The following is a 14,277-nucleotide window of genomic DNA, read 5'->3' as shown; positions in this document are numbered from 1 at the left end:
TCAGATTCTATAGTTTCGAGAAATGAAAAAAAGTTATTATAACTTATTTCACAACAGCAAATGCAATTGGAACATTTACGAATAGAAAAATAAACCCTAAAACATCATTGGCCAAATGTTTGTGACCGATTTCGAATGAATTCAGTTTTCAAAGGGATAAAACAAAGATATGTGTATAATTTTCTACCGAGTAAAAGGTTTTTGAAGGTCTTATTGTGGTGGTTTTTTTGAATAGACTGAAATAACTGACATACCGACACTTATATCGCAGAAGACTAACATTCAAATACTTATAAAGTAAAATTGAAATTATTAAAGCACAAAGTGATGAATAGGCTAACATGTTATTCATACAATTATTTTATGTAGATATGTTTTATACATTATTCTATAAATACAATATATCATATTGAATTTGAATACTTTATATACATAAAAAAAAAGTTTCGTGACTTCAGCTCAATGATATACAGCTTATTATCGTTTTTCTCTCCCTGAGTCTCTAGGCCCACTCCTTAATTTTAACAGACGTGTTTCCTCCGAGTATGGCATCGTCATTATGAGAATGTAACATCGAGACAGAACCGTCACCAAAATATTTTAAGGAATATTTTGATCCAAAGTGAACGATGATTGGGATGTAAATAGCCCACAAACTGGTGATTAACATATGAGATTTCAGTTTTTTTTCATTTATTTTGAAACCCATGGTTCTATCGCAGAAACCTAAAGCAGTAGTAGTATGAAAAGAGAGATCTAGATTAACTAATTATTGGAAGGGCGGATGCAGCGGGGGCGTTGAATGGGGCCGGTGAAAAGTCACCGTACAAAGCAACCACGGGTATCTAAGATACACGGCAGCCTTATGCAGTGTGACCGGAGTAGCAGATTGATACAGTATCTCGATGAAGGGGTTGCTTCCATCCGGAAGTTTGTGGATGGAAGGTGCAGTCGAAAAATAAGAATGAAAACCAGAAGGCATGAACGGAAATCACATGTATTCTTAACATGTATCACATGGAGCCGTATACGGCCTTTATATTTCAGTTTAAGCCGCTTGTGTGTTTGGTAGCAGTCAAATGACGCTTGGTGGCAAACATAACCTCGATATTCCACGTTACATTACAAAGTGTCACAATAATATGAATCTAGAATTTTTACCTGTATTTGGAACCATTAAGACAGCTCGTTTTGTTCCTGTACTGATCAGGATTATTTTCATAATGTCACGAAAAAAAACCTCACACCTAGAAAAATCTACATCCGCCCCTACAATATGTATGTATATGTTTATATATGTGTTCACTCTAAAAACTCTTGCTATATACATTTAACATGCTTATTTATCACAGTAATTCCCTTTTGGACAGTTCGTTTTTTTTCGTTAAATATAAAATATCTCATGCGGTACCGGTACCTAAATTAGCATTAAGGCAGAAGCAGTAAATAAATGGCATAGATCACGCGAACAATGGAAAAGAGAATAAGAACGCAGTACTGCCGGCTGGTCGGTAAAATCTGACTCAAACATCTTGAAAATCAGAGTGAAACCCGTTGAAATGGACTGCATTATATTACTAGGCGAAATATAGGCATACGAACTACACGGAGAAATGGTTTCGACGGTTTTGAACTCAGATGTTTGAATTTCCTAACTCAAGAATAGCTTATCGATAGGTTTATCATCATTGATTTGGCTTTTATCCACGTCTCGTCATGTAACTTTGCATTTAATAATTTTGACATCAAGAGTAGGATACACTGATGTTTACGTATAAAATTCAATGCATGCATATGATGCGATAATCAATCCTGGTTTCGACAACTTCGTGTGCAGACGATACAAAGAAGACAATCTTGTTAGCAATTACATCCGGTATTGATTACGATATTGCCATGGTTACGGACAAGTTTGCTTCGAGATTGGTCGCACCTAATGTGACTATTTATCCTGAAAGTTCCGTTAGATAATCAAGCGCATGACTCAGTAACACGTAAAGATACTTTCTACCGAGTTAACATTTGCAAACTTAATTAGTTTAAAGAAACTAATTATATTTCTTTGTGAAGACCCTAATTGCATAAAAACAAACATTACTTGCGATTTTTACCCATGTAGCTTGCATTTTCTGTCAGCTATCTTTATATGTTGAAAGAGGAACCAATCTTAAATGACCACGAAAAGAAGCCACCGTGGGAGACTGGGGACTGTACGCCAACCAATAATTTTGTTTAGTTGCTTTTTTTCTTATTGGAAAATGAAGGGGCACTTTACCGATGTAACATTGCGCCCAAAGAGGCGTTTTGAATTCGACTGGAGAAAACAAAACCAAACGAAATATAAGGGAAGATCAAACAATGAGACAATATTCATCCATAAATTCCAAATCTTCCTTTAAAAAGGTGCAAATATACCTTATACGGTAGTATTAGCCGTATTTACCCTGATGTAACATTTAAAACAGAAATGCTTAAAATTCTATTATACACATTTTAACAGCAGCTATTACGCTGAACAGCAGCACAGCCGGTTTAAACAACAAAACACCGTCAGATAACACCGAGCTGGACCGAACATTACCGAGATCATCCCGTACCAAAACCAAAAAGAAGTCCCCTGATCTAAGTAATACACAGAATCACGACGAAATGCCTGAGATTCCCGATAAAGACATATCATCATCTTTGTCACTTTCTTTAAGCTTTTTCTCCAATTCCGTCACTCGATGCTTTAGCCTCTTTTGCGTTGTGTTAAATTCAGCCAATAGTCGCGCAAATCTAGTTTGTAACGTTTCCAACGATTGGTCGATACGATCGACTTTTTCATCGACCTTTTCGTTGGCTAATTCGGCCAGTCTGAGCGCTTCCTCGTCTAATAAGTTGTCCTTCATTAGGATTTCGCGGCCCTTCGCGGTTAGTTTGGCCTTTGCATCCGGGTATTCAGATAAGGCATCCCACAGATCGTCCTTCGAAAGACAGAAGAGATCAGAGTATCCTATACTCCGCACATTAGCAGTTCGACGGTTCCCTGTCTTATTACCGGCTATATTCAAAATACTGACTTCACCGAATACGCTTCCGTCGCTTAACGTTGCGAAAACGGTTTTTCCGTCGTCTGCTACGACGCTCAGTTTGCCTCGTTTTACGATGTACATCTCTTTGCCGATATCACCTTTACGGCAAATGTAATCACCCGGACTAAAAACTTGTAGTTTCAGTTTTAACACAAGTTCAACGAGCAAACCCGGCTCACAATCTTGGAATATACTGACACGTTTAAGCGTCTCAAAATGGACGTGGATGGCAATTTCTGCCTTCAGTTTGTCGGGTAACGAACCCAGGATCGCCTCTTCGTCTAGAGACTGTTTGTTAGTCCACAAATAATCAAACCATTTTATAACCCGTCTCTCCAGTTCTTTGCTGACTTTACGAAATTCCATGTATTGCTTAACGCCGTCCATTTTTTGTTGGAATTCTGCCCTGGCCGCGTTCATGTTCGTAATCATGCTACCGACGTTACCGACGATGGTAGCGAAAATCAACACTCCCAGCAGATAATCGGCCACGACGAAAATGTACTCGACATCCTGTTCAGGTTGGGGAGTTTCGCCGATGGTCGTTAGCGTCAGCGTGGACCAGTAGAAACTGTATATATATTTTCGACGGAGAGGGAACCAGTCCGGGTCGGAAACGTTCTTGTACACCCATCTGTCCGTACCGAAACCAATGGCGTTGCTTATGGCAAAAAAGAAGCAGGCGTTCCAGTGAATGATTATCAATATATACAAAACCAAGTTCATAATACGAAACATGTTTGGAAAGTTAGTTCTGGTAACGGTTCGGTCGAAAAATTCGAAGACCCTCCTGATCTTAAATAGACGGTTGAATCTCAACGCGGGCTCGTGTATACCAACTGCGAAATACAAGAAATCCGTAGGAAATACGCTTATACAATCTAACTTGAAATTCAACGTCTTTGTATAGTTCTTCCGTAGTTTTTTAGTGTCCCGCACTAAAAGTCCTTGCTCCAGATATCCTAGAAAATGAATGATTTCAAATAAGCAGACGAAAGATGAAGGCGAATATTTTTGTTTTGCCGGGAGATCCCGATGTACTTATATGACATGTCAATAAACAGAGGCAATTACATGTTACACATAAGCCCTTTGGAACAGAGCTCGCTCCGGTCACAATCGCGAACTTTATTTGCAACGTAACGATGTCAAATATTTCTTTAGAACATTTTTTCTTAGAAAAATAGGACTGGGTTCAATCAGTTACGAGAATAGAATTTCCGTATTTTTTGTGAGTTTGTCTTTATCAGACATAAATACAAACCTGTTCTAAGGGAGACGATCATATCGAGAATATAAAAGAAATCACTGATATAATCTAACGACATCCACACGGATAGATAGTCGGTCTGTAGTTCATGAAAGACTGCTCGAGCAATGATCATCAACAGATTATACATAACGAATATGGATATTACACACAGCCAGTTATAGTACAACTGAGACGAACTGTCGACAACCAAACCCCGCCAAAAACTGTAAATGAAAAGAATAAGTCGAGAGGTTAGAATAACACCAGTTTTATGCTGTCAAGCCAATTTATCAATCCAAAGTTATTGGATATACACGCTGAATTCTAGTGATTTAAAGTTTGTTATCTAAAATAATAGCATTCGAACAGAAAAATACGGAACACATCCTATTAAGAATGTATCTTTTACAGAAATCTATACTGATGAAAAAATTTGTAAAAAGAACTATAACTAGACTTAGTCATTAGTTAAAATAAATTCGATTCCCAAATTGTGGAATTGGGACCTGACGAAAGCGATAGGGAAAAGTGAATGAAAAAAACAACGACGTAGCAATGTGCAAATTGTAGCTCAAAGGTTTGAGCTATTTCTAAAAGCTAATAAAATTCATCCTGTATATTTCTTATTATGTGAAGTATCTAAGAAGTGTTTTCGTTAGTTGCTATTATATTTTAAGAATTTAGTTTTCAGTGAATAATCGTTGTTAAAGGCGTTTACTCCGTGAATCTGGAATAGACTTAATTATGATGGTAACGACTGACTGTTTTGGTTTTTGTTTACTAACTACACTGATAAATGGTATAATAAGGGTCTAGGAAGTCTATATAAACGTTCGCTCTACGGCGATGATAAAACATTCAATTTCAATTCAATAATGTTTTGCAGGAAACTGTGATGAATCGAGACCAATATGAATATCTAGTGAACAGGAACTATCGTGTTTCGTTCGGGTTTCCCGACGGACACCGGAGTCTGATTAATCATCTACGCAAAATACTCTATCGAATCTTTATGCCACGTATCCACCGATACCAGCATAAAGCTTCTTGTTATCCCATGTGTACATACGATCCAAGAATTTAAAAAACATATTTTTTGCAAATATTCTTGCTATATTTTTTCCATTCCAAAATTTTACAGGAAAAGAGGGTGTAATAGAATACACTGTCATGGCGCCATTTTCAGGTGCATTTTCACTAATTGGAAACCTTTACCCCAAAACCAAATTGTTTCATTAAAATCAAATATTTGCTGATTGTTTCTGTGATGCTGCGCATTTGACCTTAATCGAGTGCAGTGTAATTAAGTCTTAATTGAATAGTAGGCGTAGGATTAGTCCGAATTACAGACGGCGAGTATCGGTATCTCCAGTTTCGGGACAACGGCTGCATACTAGGACATTTCGTTTCATATTTTCAAATCATCAAAAGTTCAAAAATGAGAAACGTCTGCCATGTCATATTTACTATCCTATCTATCGGACTAGAATGCTCGTGTTTCCTATGACCTATATGTTTTGTGACGTGAGTCGCACTACTAAAATCTCTTACTCCTTCACTTGTAGTTTTCTTCGTGACCAGAAGTCCAGCCATTTTTGTTTATTACTGCAATGTGTTTATAATGTATCAAGAAAAATACGACTGCGACACCGCAATTCAAAAGGTTAAGGTATTGGAAAACAAATTGAAAAGTGTGAAGCAGGAATTCAATCTGTCAACAATGTCCACATTATCATTTCACTGTGAAGAAAATATTTTGATTTAGACAATGTTCTATACTCGAAGGTAAGAAATGAAACATTCACGTTCGATCACGTTCGTATATCGCATCATACGGGTATATCCGGACAAGAGACAACGGTCACGAAGTTTCAAGAGGCAATTTTATTCAGGAATATCAACCGTATTACTAGATAAAAGTTACTGTAGAGGTTGTTCACTTGCAACATTATCGCATATACCGGTAGTTCACATAAACGAACATCATATTGTCTGTGAATTCTGTTGTTAACGGGTGACGTCATATTGTACGTGCTATTACAGCACGTCATATCGGGCGTCAAGCGCAGATAGCCGAAGCATGGACGTATAAACTAGATATCTAGTTTATAAATCCATAGCTGAAGTAAGTAATATCTGACGGTCAAATATGTTCATGTTGTTCGTTGAAAACCTCTTACATAACTTCGTCTTTATCGATGGAGACGACTGTCATAAATTCATAAAATCTCTCATAAAATTCATAAAATTTTTTACACTCCTTTCGATACACATTCTACAGAGTCGTATTGATGCCTCACTTAATTGCGGATCTTGTCATTTCTACCTCTCATTTACAGAGGCTAGGAGTATTTCGTGTAAGGAAATTCGTAATGGACTGATGGCTCGGGTTTCATGGGAAAATAATCGCATCGTATGATGCGATAATACAAACGCCTCTTTTAAAACATCTAGTCTCATTATCTAGAAAAAAAACATCTTTTCGAAAAAGCAGTGTTGTAGAGTAGTGAATCGCTTTTAGATTTTAAAGCTCCTGAAAAAAGAAACATTGAAGTAGGCGTCGCCAGAGATTTCCAACGGGGCTCGAACTTCGTTAGTAAATGCGAAACCTGCTATTGCCACTTTGAAATTAAGATGCGATCGCAGATTATAGAAACGTGTATCTAAATAGCCTGTATTTCATGTGTAATGACATAGACTAACGGTAAAATATAAACCAAGATAAATAAAAGGGGTTCGTTCATTCATGTTCCGAATCTATCCTGGCGACGCCTATAAAGAGTGTGCATTGGAGACGCTTCATTTCAGTTAGAAGGTAGATAGAAGTATAGACGGTTTTGTGATGGACATTTAACAGCATTGTATATTGTATATACATAAAGTTTTACCTAAGTTTAAAATATTCCTTAAAGCTGAAAAATATATCTCTATTAAGTCAATACTAGATTGTTTGACGAGTTAAAAATGAATAGCAAAATCCCGAAATAAAAGTAAATTTCTAATACGTTATACAAAAAATGCATATCGTCTCATGTATATATATATATATTACCTAGGGTCGGATATTTTCCGAGTCTTGTTTTTGACGGTGCCGTTGTCTTCGGTTTTTCCACCCATCCCGAACTTTTCCAGGAACGAATCGGGTCTTGGTATTTGTTCGCTATTTCGTTTACCAGCCCATGCGCGGATGACCTAAAATGACGTAAATGTGACAATGACGTAGATGCGACCAATCATATAAACAAAAAAACATTGAAAGAAATCATCCGCCGTTGCTCAGGGTGATGGCTATTTTGATATCTGTTATTCTAATATTTTGCCCATTAAAAAGCGATCATATAGATATAGATAAAGTCTACAATATTTCATTTACATCACAGTCCCCATTTTGGTCGTTAAATGGAAGGAAATTTTTGATCTGTTTTTTTTTCATATTCATTACCATACTTTTAAAAACGATATATGCTTTGCATTTTAATATTCACCCTTCGAATTTATGAATTGAGTGGAAGTAAATAATCAGTTTGGTGAAAATCCAATTAAAATTTCATCTTCAAACTAACCTGTAGCACCCGTACTGTGCCACCAGTCGTTTGAGGAGCGGCCATTTTTGTCTCAAATGTACGACCGAGGCTTTTAACACAAGTGACACGCCGTTATTTAAAAAAAAAACGATTACAAAAAGCAAAAATCGATTAGAACAAATCTCTGAACTGTTGTTAACACCATTTATTCACTACCACTGGGTAACTTCATCCGTCTCTACGAAGATTTTGAAATGTGCTTGAAATTTGAAACACTAAAATATCCATTCGTCCTTGCATGTGCTAACAGAGATTGACATTTCGCATGTTTTCCGTGTATTTCCTTTTCATCGGTATACGCGCTCAATTTTTGCCAATCGACTTTCTCCTATGCGCTATTAAATTGAGTCGATGGCTGCGCATTTTCGCATTTCACAAGCTGCCCGAAAAACCGATTCCTGAAAACGTCAGTGACAAACGTGCAAATGTATTTCCTCAATCGTCACCGGCCGTGTGAAATAAATCGAACGCGCAATATTGAAAATAATATCGGGAACATTTTGTACAACATGCCGCAAGAACTGACACACAAAAAAAAATCAGTTTGCATTTTCACTCGCAGCACATAACTCAAGCCATATCGACATGTGCAATATTCTGTCGTTTCTAAAGAGCCGGCTGCAACGAATCCCGTTAGAATATATGATTTACTTAATAACAAATAAATCTATGATATTGGAATAGGCCACGTTCGCCGACGCGCACATGTCATATTCAAACCCGATAGTACTATTCCGTTACAGCGAAAGAGAGAGATTGTCTCAGCTGTCGTAAAACCGCCATATCGATGACACGAACATATCAGGCCGACTTAATATAGAAATGACCGCTCGCGCTCGCGCAGTTTGATGTGACAATGAAACGTAGCGGTTTATAATCTATCATCTATGTATCACGTAATGTAATGATAATTCAAATAATACATCAATCCGTATAGTCTCTGACAAATGGAGAAATTAATTAGTAGCACGGGATTTCACTGACGACTCATTACGTGTTCACATTATTCGCTTTGAAGCATTTCATCATTAATAGACCGCTGTGCGTGCGGTGGTGCTCTGACCGCGATATCTGCGGTGATCGCAAAACTGATTAATGCGGAATATTACGGAATATTTCAAAACACATCCGACCTTTTGTAAATTCAAACACCGGGAATTATAGGGAAAAAACCCATAAGAGCCAGTTCCAAAAGTGCCGATATAACGATTCATTTTCAATAATAATCTTAACTCTCAGTCAAATCACAACTGACAACTCCGGAACTGAAACCTGATTCTGTCCTCGCATTAAAAAGACGCCCCGACTAAATTTCGATTCAATCTAATGTAGTTTTTTTTCTATGATGAGACTTACTTGAACTGAACATGTTTAAGAATGCTGCAAGCACGCACGCGATGTTTCCGTCGAAATTTCCGTCGATTAAGATTGAATCGTAAATTTCGATACTCGGAGTTGAAGGCGCAATCAGAATCGAGTGCGTCTAGAAAAAAAGCCTGACTTGTCGAACGTTTCAAATTCTATGACGGTTTTATTTCGTCCACGTTAAAGTATACTCGTTAAAGTGCACTATACGTCAACTGGTATCAAATCAACATCATACATAAATGAGCAACAATACCGCGAGATGATAAAAGCATCATACCGACACCGCAATACTATAACAAACCCCCTGTAACTATCGGAAATATATCTCTAGTTCACCTCTCCGATTACTTGAGACTAAAATTCGTACGAAAGCCGATCCAATCGATAGATCGCTCAATAACCATTCCAGATCAGTTCTATATATTGAATGGAGCCTATTTGATCGGGTTTTAGTGCGTGGAAGAAATAATATACGTCTTCAACATCCGATTTGGTGATATATTAGCCTCGCCAGGCGGGGTATACTTGCGTGTAATTCTCGCCTACCACGGAACCGTCTTCGATAAGGCGGCTGTTTGTGGACGCATAAGTTATTTCACATCTGCACCAATATAGTTCAACACTGTTGAAACTAAAGCAGCTTGATCAATGAATACCAAAATTTTGACATAAGTTCGACAACAACTGTTCGCTATAAATGACCGCGTAGGATCCAGTTTCATGGTCAGAAGATTAGTATTCGTATTCGTATTCAATTATTTTAACTTCCATATTTACATAACATATATGAAGCGATGTACATTATATCGAGATGATCATTGATTAATAGTAGGTATAAACATGTAGGTATCTGATGGCATTATGACCCAACGAGGTATTTCCTCAGTTTGAATATTTGAGATATAACCCGTGCATTAATAAGTTAGATGATTTGCTGGGCATGATGGCAATGAAGTTTATTTTAGAAGCAAATGTGGCAGTAAATCCATTCTTATGTCATTGTAAATTGGACACTGAAGTAGGACGTGTATACCAGAAGCAGTAATTTGAATAAAAGGTATTGCCATTGACGATATCTTAGTCAATTAAGCCATAGAACTACTAGCCTTGGACCCAGTTTCACGATCATTTTCCAATCTGATGAATGATATGAAATTCTGTTTTGGTTCCATTTCAGGGCACACCGTAATAGTTGATTAGACTAGTATTATAGTTGTCCAAAATGGTATTCAAACTATGATATACCAATACATTTTCTAAGTTAATGTTTGATTATGGAAACTGATCTTAATAATATTCAATTAATGTTCCATTGATTACAACATCAACAGTTCAAACTTCATTGAGAGTCGTACAAAGGTCGTCAAACTCCTAATTATCACAACGTTGCCGCAACTACCATAACATCATTTCAACGGGTAAGATTCCATTGACTATTGGCTTCCTTAACGAGGAGCGATGTATTTCTCGGAATCCAAACATTGAATCTATTCAAGTTCAAGGGCATTCAATTAATCCTAATCATTTCTAATCCGTTTAAGCGTTGCTCTAGATTAAAACGTCCCAGTTACAACCAAACGCTAATATTAGGCCTTTTTTAGTTACTTGGAGAACGGAGCCGCCTCCCAGAACTCTGCGAAAACCATTGGATTAAAAAAAATCACCTTCTTTAGTCCTCTTTCGTGTTTCATTACAATTTTTTTATAAAAACATTTTGCAATATGTCCGTCTTGATTTTCAATCAAGTATTTTGTAAAAGTTATGTTCATCTCAATTTTCAATCCTATGATTTGCAAAAAGTTATTTTTTTTCATTTCTCCAATCATTGAATAAAATTCATGAAATATTCAAGTTTTAAGTGAAAAATACTCAAATAATGAAAATAAGCATATTTCCATTTTTTCCTGTTCCCTCCCATTTTAAGAAGCCTATAAAAAAAAGAAATTTCTTGAAAAAATCGGTCCTCCAAGTAATTAATTAAAAAAGGCCTTATATTCTTATCAGGACTCATTCAGGCCTAAATTCAGAGACTTCATACATTAGTAACTGATATCATTTACTGCTTGTAAAAATGGTGGAATTTATAATTCAACCATTCATTTATTTGAGTAATACCTCAACATATAGTTTAAAGTGATTGGTGATTACCGGTTTAAAATTACTTCATATTGAAGCGCAGGTGAACACTCAATACCTAGTAATATGTCAACTATAAACTAGCTATGACTCCTTAGGGGCGGTGTCACGCTACTAGGGTCATTGCGATCGATTCAATTAGATTTTGTGCGTGGAAACATCAATTTGAAACCTTACCAAAAATATCGCTACCTATGCACAAAATCAGTTTAAAACTCCTTAGAGCTATGCGTATATCCTACGTGTGATTTATCATCGGATGTGCCTACGGTTCCGTAGTGACGTATGTACCGAACGCCGGACGCTAAAACGATAATTATTATATTATCTCCAAAGCAACGGCCGAAGTGTGCGGGCTTGTCAACCCGGGGCATCGATTCCGATCGAACTAGTTATTTGTCAATAACGAATCAATCATCGGGTAATCCACATCCACGTACGTAGCAAACCGATAGCCTCGGAGATACACTGCATCGCGCACTAACGCACAAACCATTAGTTTGCGGTTAATAGTTTTCAAACTCATTACACAACATAACGTTATATTCATACCATGTGGCTATGTATTGTCATTAAAGCGTGGTCAAGGTCGGGCCATTAAATATCTAATTGGCAGGTTGTTAATTTGATTAAAATATGCATGTTCTAGAATTGTCGTGTGTCCGATAATAATCGTCGTTAAGTATATCTATATAATAATTGTGGAAGGCTGTTAGAAAACATTTTCCCCAACTGCACCAATTCTAAGACATTTATCAATTATTCAATGGAAAGAAAGTCAGCATAACGCATAATATGAAATGACGTGGCCCCGCGAGCTACTGTAAACGTTATTCCATTTTTTTCGACCACGCAACAGCTAATGCGATTAGTGCCGGTGACGTTACACGGAAACCCGCGAGGAAGTAAAGAAACGATTGTAAGACATTAACATCGCGGTGAAATTGATACGATGTTGTTCTATCAACATCGGCTGATTCATTCCATCCACATTACGGATGCTATGTTTGCATCCAAAGATCGTGGTTGGTTTTTTCAAACAGGGGACGATTCATTCGGAATTTGTGATGATGAGTTTGCCTGCGAAACATTGCACAGAGTAAAACTGTGGGCTTTTCTCGGATGTATCTACACGGAATGATTCATTCCACATGATGAAAACCGATCTGCTTAATTTTGAGAGCAGCAGACCTTGGTTCAGCAGATCTTGGTTCCTAAACACCACGTTTTGTTTTTCATCCGCACGTACCTGTATTGTTCGGACGATTTTTCCGAATGTAGTATTCTCGAAGTTTGCCTCTTCAGTCGCACGTTGCTCCACTCGAAGTATTTCTGAGCTGATGTCATCGTCGTCATTAGGGAACGATAGTGTTCGACTGAGCCGTCCGTTTTCAACCAATTCCAGATCGGTATCATCCTGTTGCGTTGTGGCAGCGATTTGTTGCTTACAGTCGTTGTGGTTTTCTCCGGCGTTGCTAGTGCTTGCCATTCCTCGGTGTATACTGCCTCCATTCAACTGACTCCTGTCATCTTTACACCTAAAATATATCCATAAAGTAGTGATAAATATAACTACGTACAATTCATCGTTAGGTTTATGAGATCTTAAAGTTTTGTATCACAGAACAAGGTTTTTGAACCTTTTTTTATCATATATCAAGTAAGAATTCTTTGGCACAAATTTGTAGAGCTGATTTTCATGACAGAAATTTAATTGATGTTATTTCATAATATGTAGTTAACGTGTAGTTTTCTGTAATGGTGAATGTATGAATGAAAGGTGTTGGGCAATAAACGATGGCTGGTTTCGCAGCATTGAATATGTATATATAGCTTTAAATCAGTTTGAAAGATCCAGGGCAAAAAAGTCAAATCGATAATATGTGGCTGTATCAGTCTGTTAGTGTGGCATTCGTATTTGCGGCTGTTATCCGGAAGCTGTTGTAAGCTTTTCACTTCACAAAACTCTCAACGGAATAGATTAATTTACTGAAATTGCCTCGATCAGAAAAACCGCCTCGCAGCCGATATGACAGGCTGTAATCTGACACAGATAAATGATTGACGTTAACGTCTAGTTGTGTCTTTAAGGCGTAATTTGACGTTGAATTGCTCATTTTAATCCCAATCTCCGTACGACTGCCAGTCTTACAGTGCCATGCCGTGTGGCAAATGATGCAATGCCTGCAAACACGAACGAAGCTGGAAATCGCATACGAGTTCACCGCACTCTAATAAGCAGAGTCAAAAGATGTGTTAAAGATTTTAGATCTTATTTTCTACGTATTTTGCTTAGAAAACTTGGATTCCAACATTGAAATTGCTGCACATACAAAGAACCCGATCACTTCAGTTCGACTCGTCTTTTCCCTCTTTCAGAGATCTTTATACACATGTATATAAGATGTTTTTTTTTCCTTTTTAGTATACCCTCTATTAATTCATTGAATGGTAAATCGACTTTTCAAACTTGTTGGCTCCCTGTCATTAAGCTAGCACACTTTTCGGACGATTGATGCAAATCTTTTCGATTTTCTAGTCATTATGTCGAAATAAATTGCTTATTAATTGTTGAAACGATTTTTATCCTTAAATCCTCTTGGAAAATTGCGTATGGTACCGATAGTTTGGCTGTTAATTCCACCCCGGTCAGCGGATGCCAATCAACGACGCCCGCGCTCAATTTTTACCGGATTATCGCACAAAAGTCGACACACAGATTTCAGACCTTGGAAACGGGGGATTAACGTATCATTGTGAATCGTAGATCTATAATGAGCAGGCGATATACGAAAAAAAATCCTCGTCACGTGAAATCGGTGCTGTTGTCGTTTTTTAAAGCGTTTAACGCATACAGTCACGC

At 37.3% G+C, this 14,277-nt stretch overlaps 1 protein-coding gene across 1 annotated transcript; it reads right to left on the bottom strand.

The window, feature by feature from the left end:
- Nucleotides 1-2,639: 2,639 nt before the first annotated feature.
- On the bottom strand, nucleotides 2,640-13,574 carry LOC141905507 (cyclic nucleotide-gated channel alpha-3-like). The gene is made up of 5 exons (XM_074794382.1): nucleotides 13,567-13,574; nucleotides 12,664-12,952; nucleotides 7,379-7,518; nucleotides 4,339-4,550; nucleotides 2,640-4,036 (listed from the first exon to the last, which is right to left on the bottom strand). The coding sequence occupies exons 1-5, from the start codon at nucleotides 13,572-13,574 to the stop codon at nucleotides 2,640-2,642; spliced, it is 2,046 nt and encodes a 681-aa protein (XP_074650483.1).
- Nucleotides 13,575-14,277: the final 703 nt, after the last annotated feature.

The sequence above is a fragment of the Tubulanus polymorphus genome, chromosome 5 (genome assembly GCF_964204645.1).
Source record: "Tubulanus polymorphus chromosome 5, tnTubPoly1.2, whole genome shotgun sequence".
In the NCBI taxonomy this organism is placed as follows: domain Eukaryota; kingdom Metazoa; phylum Nemertea; class Palaeonemertea; order Tubulaniformes; family Tubulanidae; genus Tubulanus; species Tubulanus polymorphus.
Note: the sequence above shows the minus strand (reverse complement) of the source record. Positions and strands in the feature narration are given on the sequence as shown.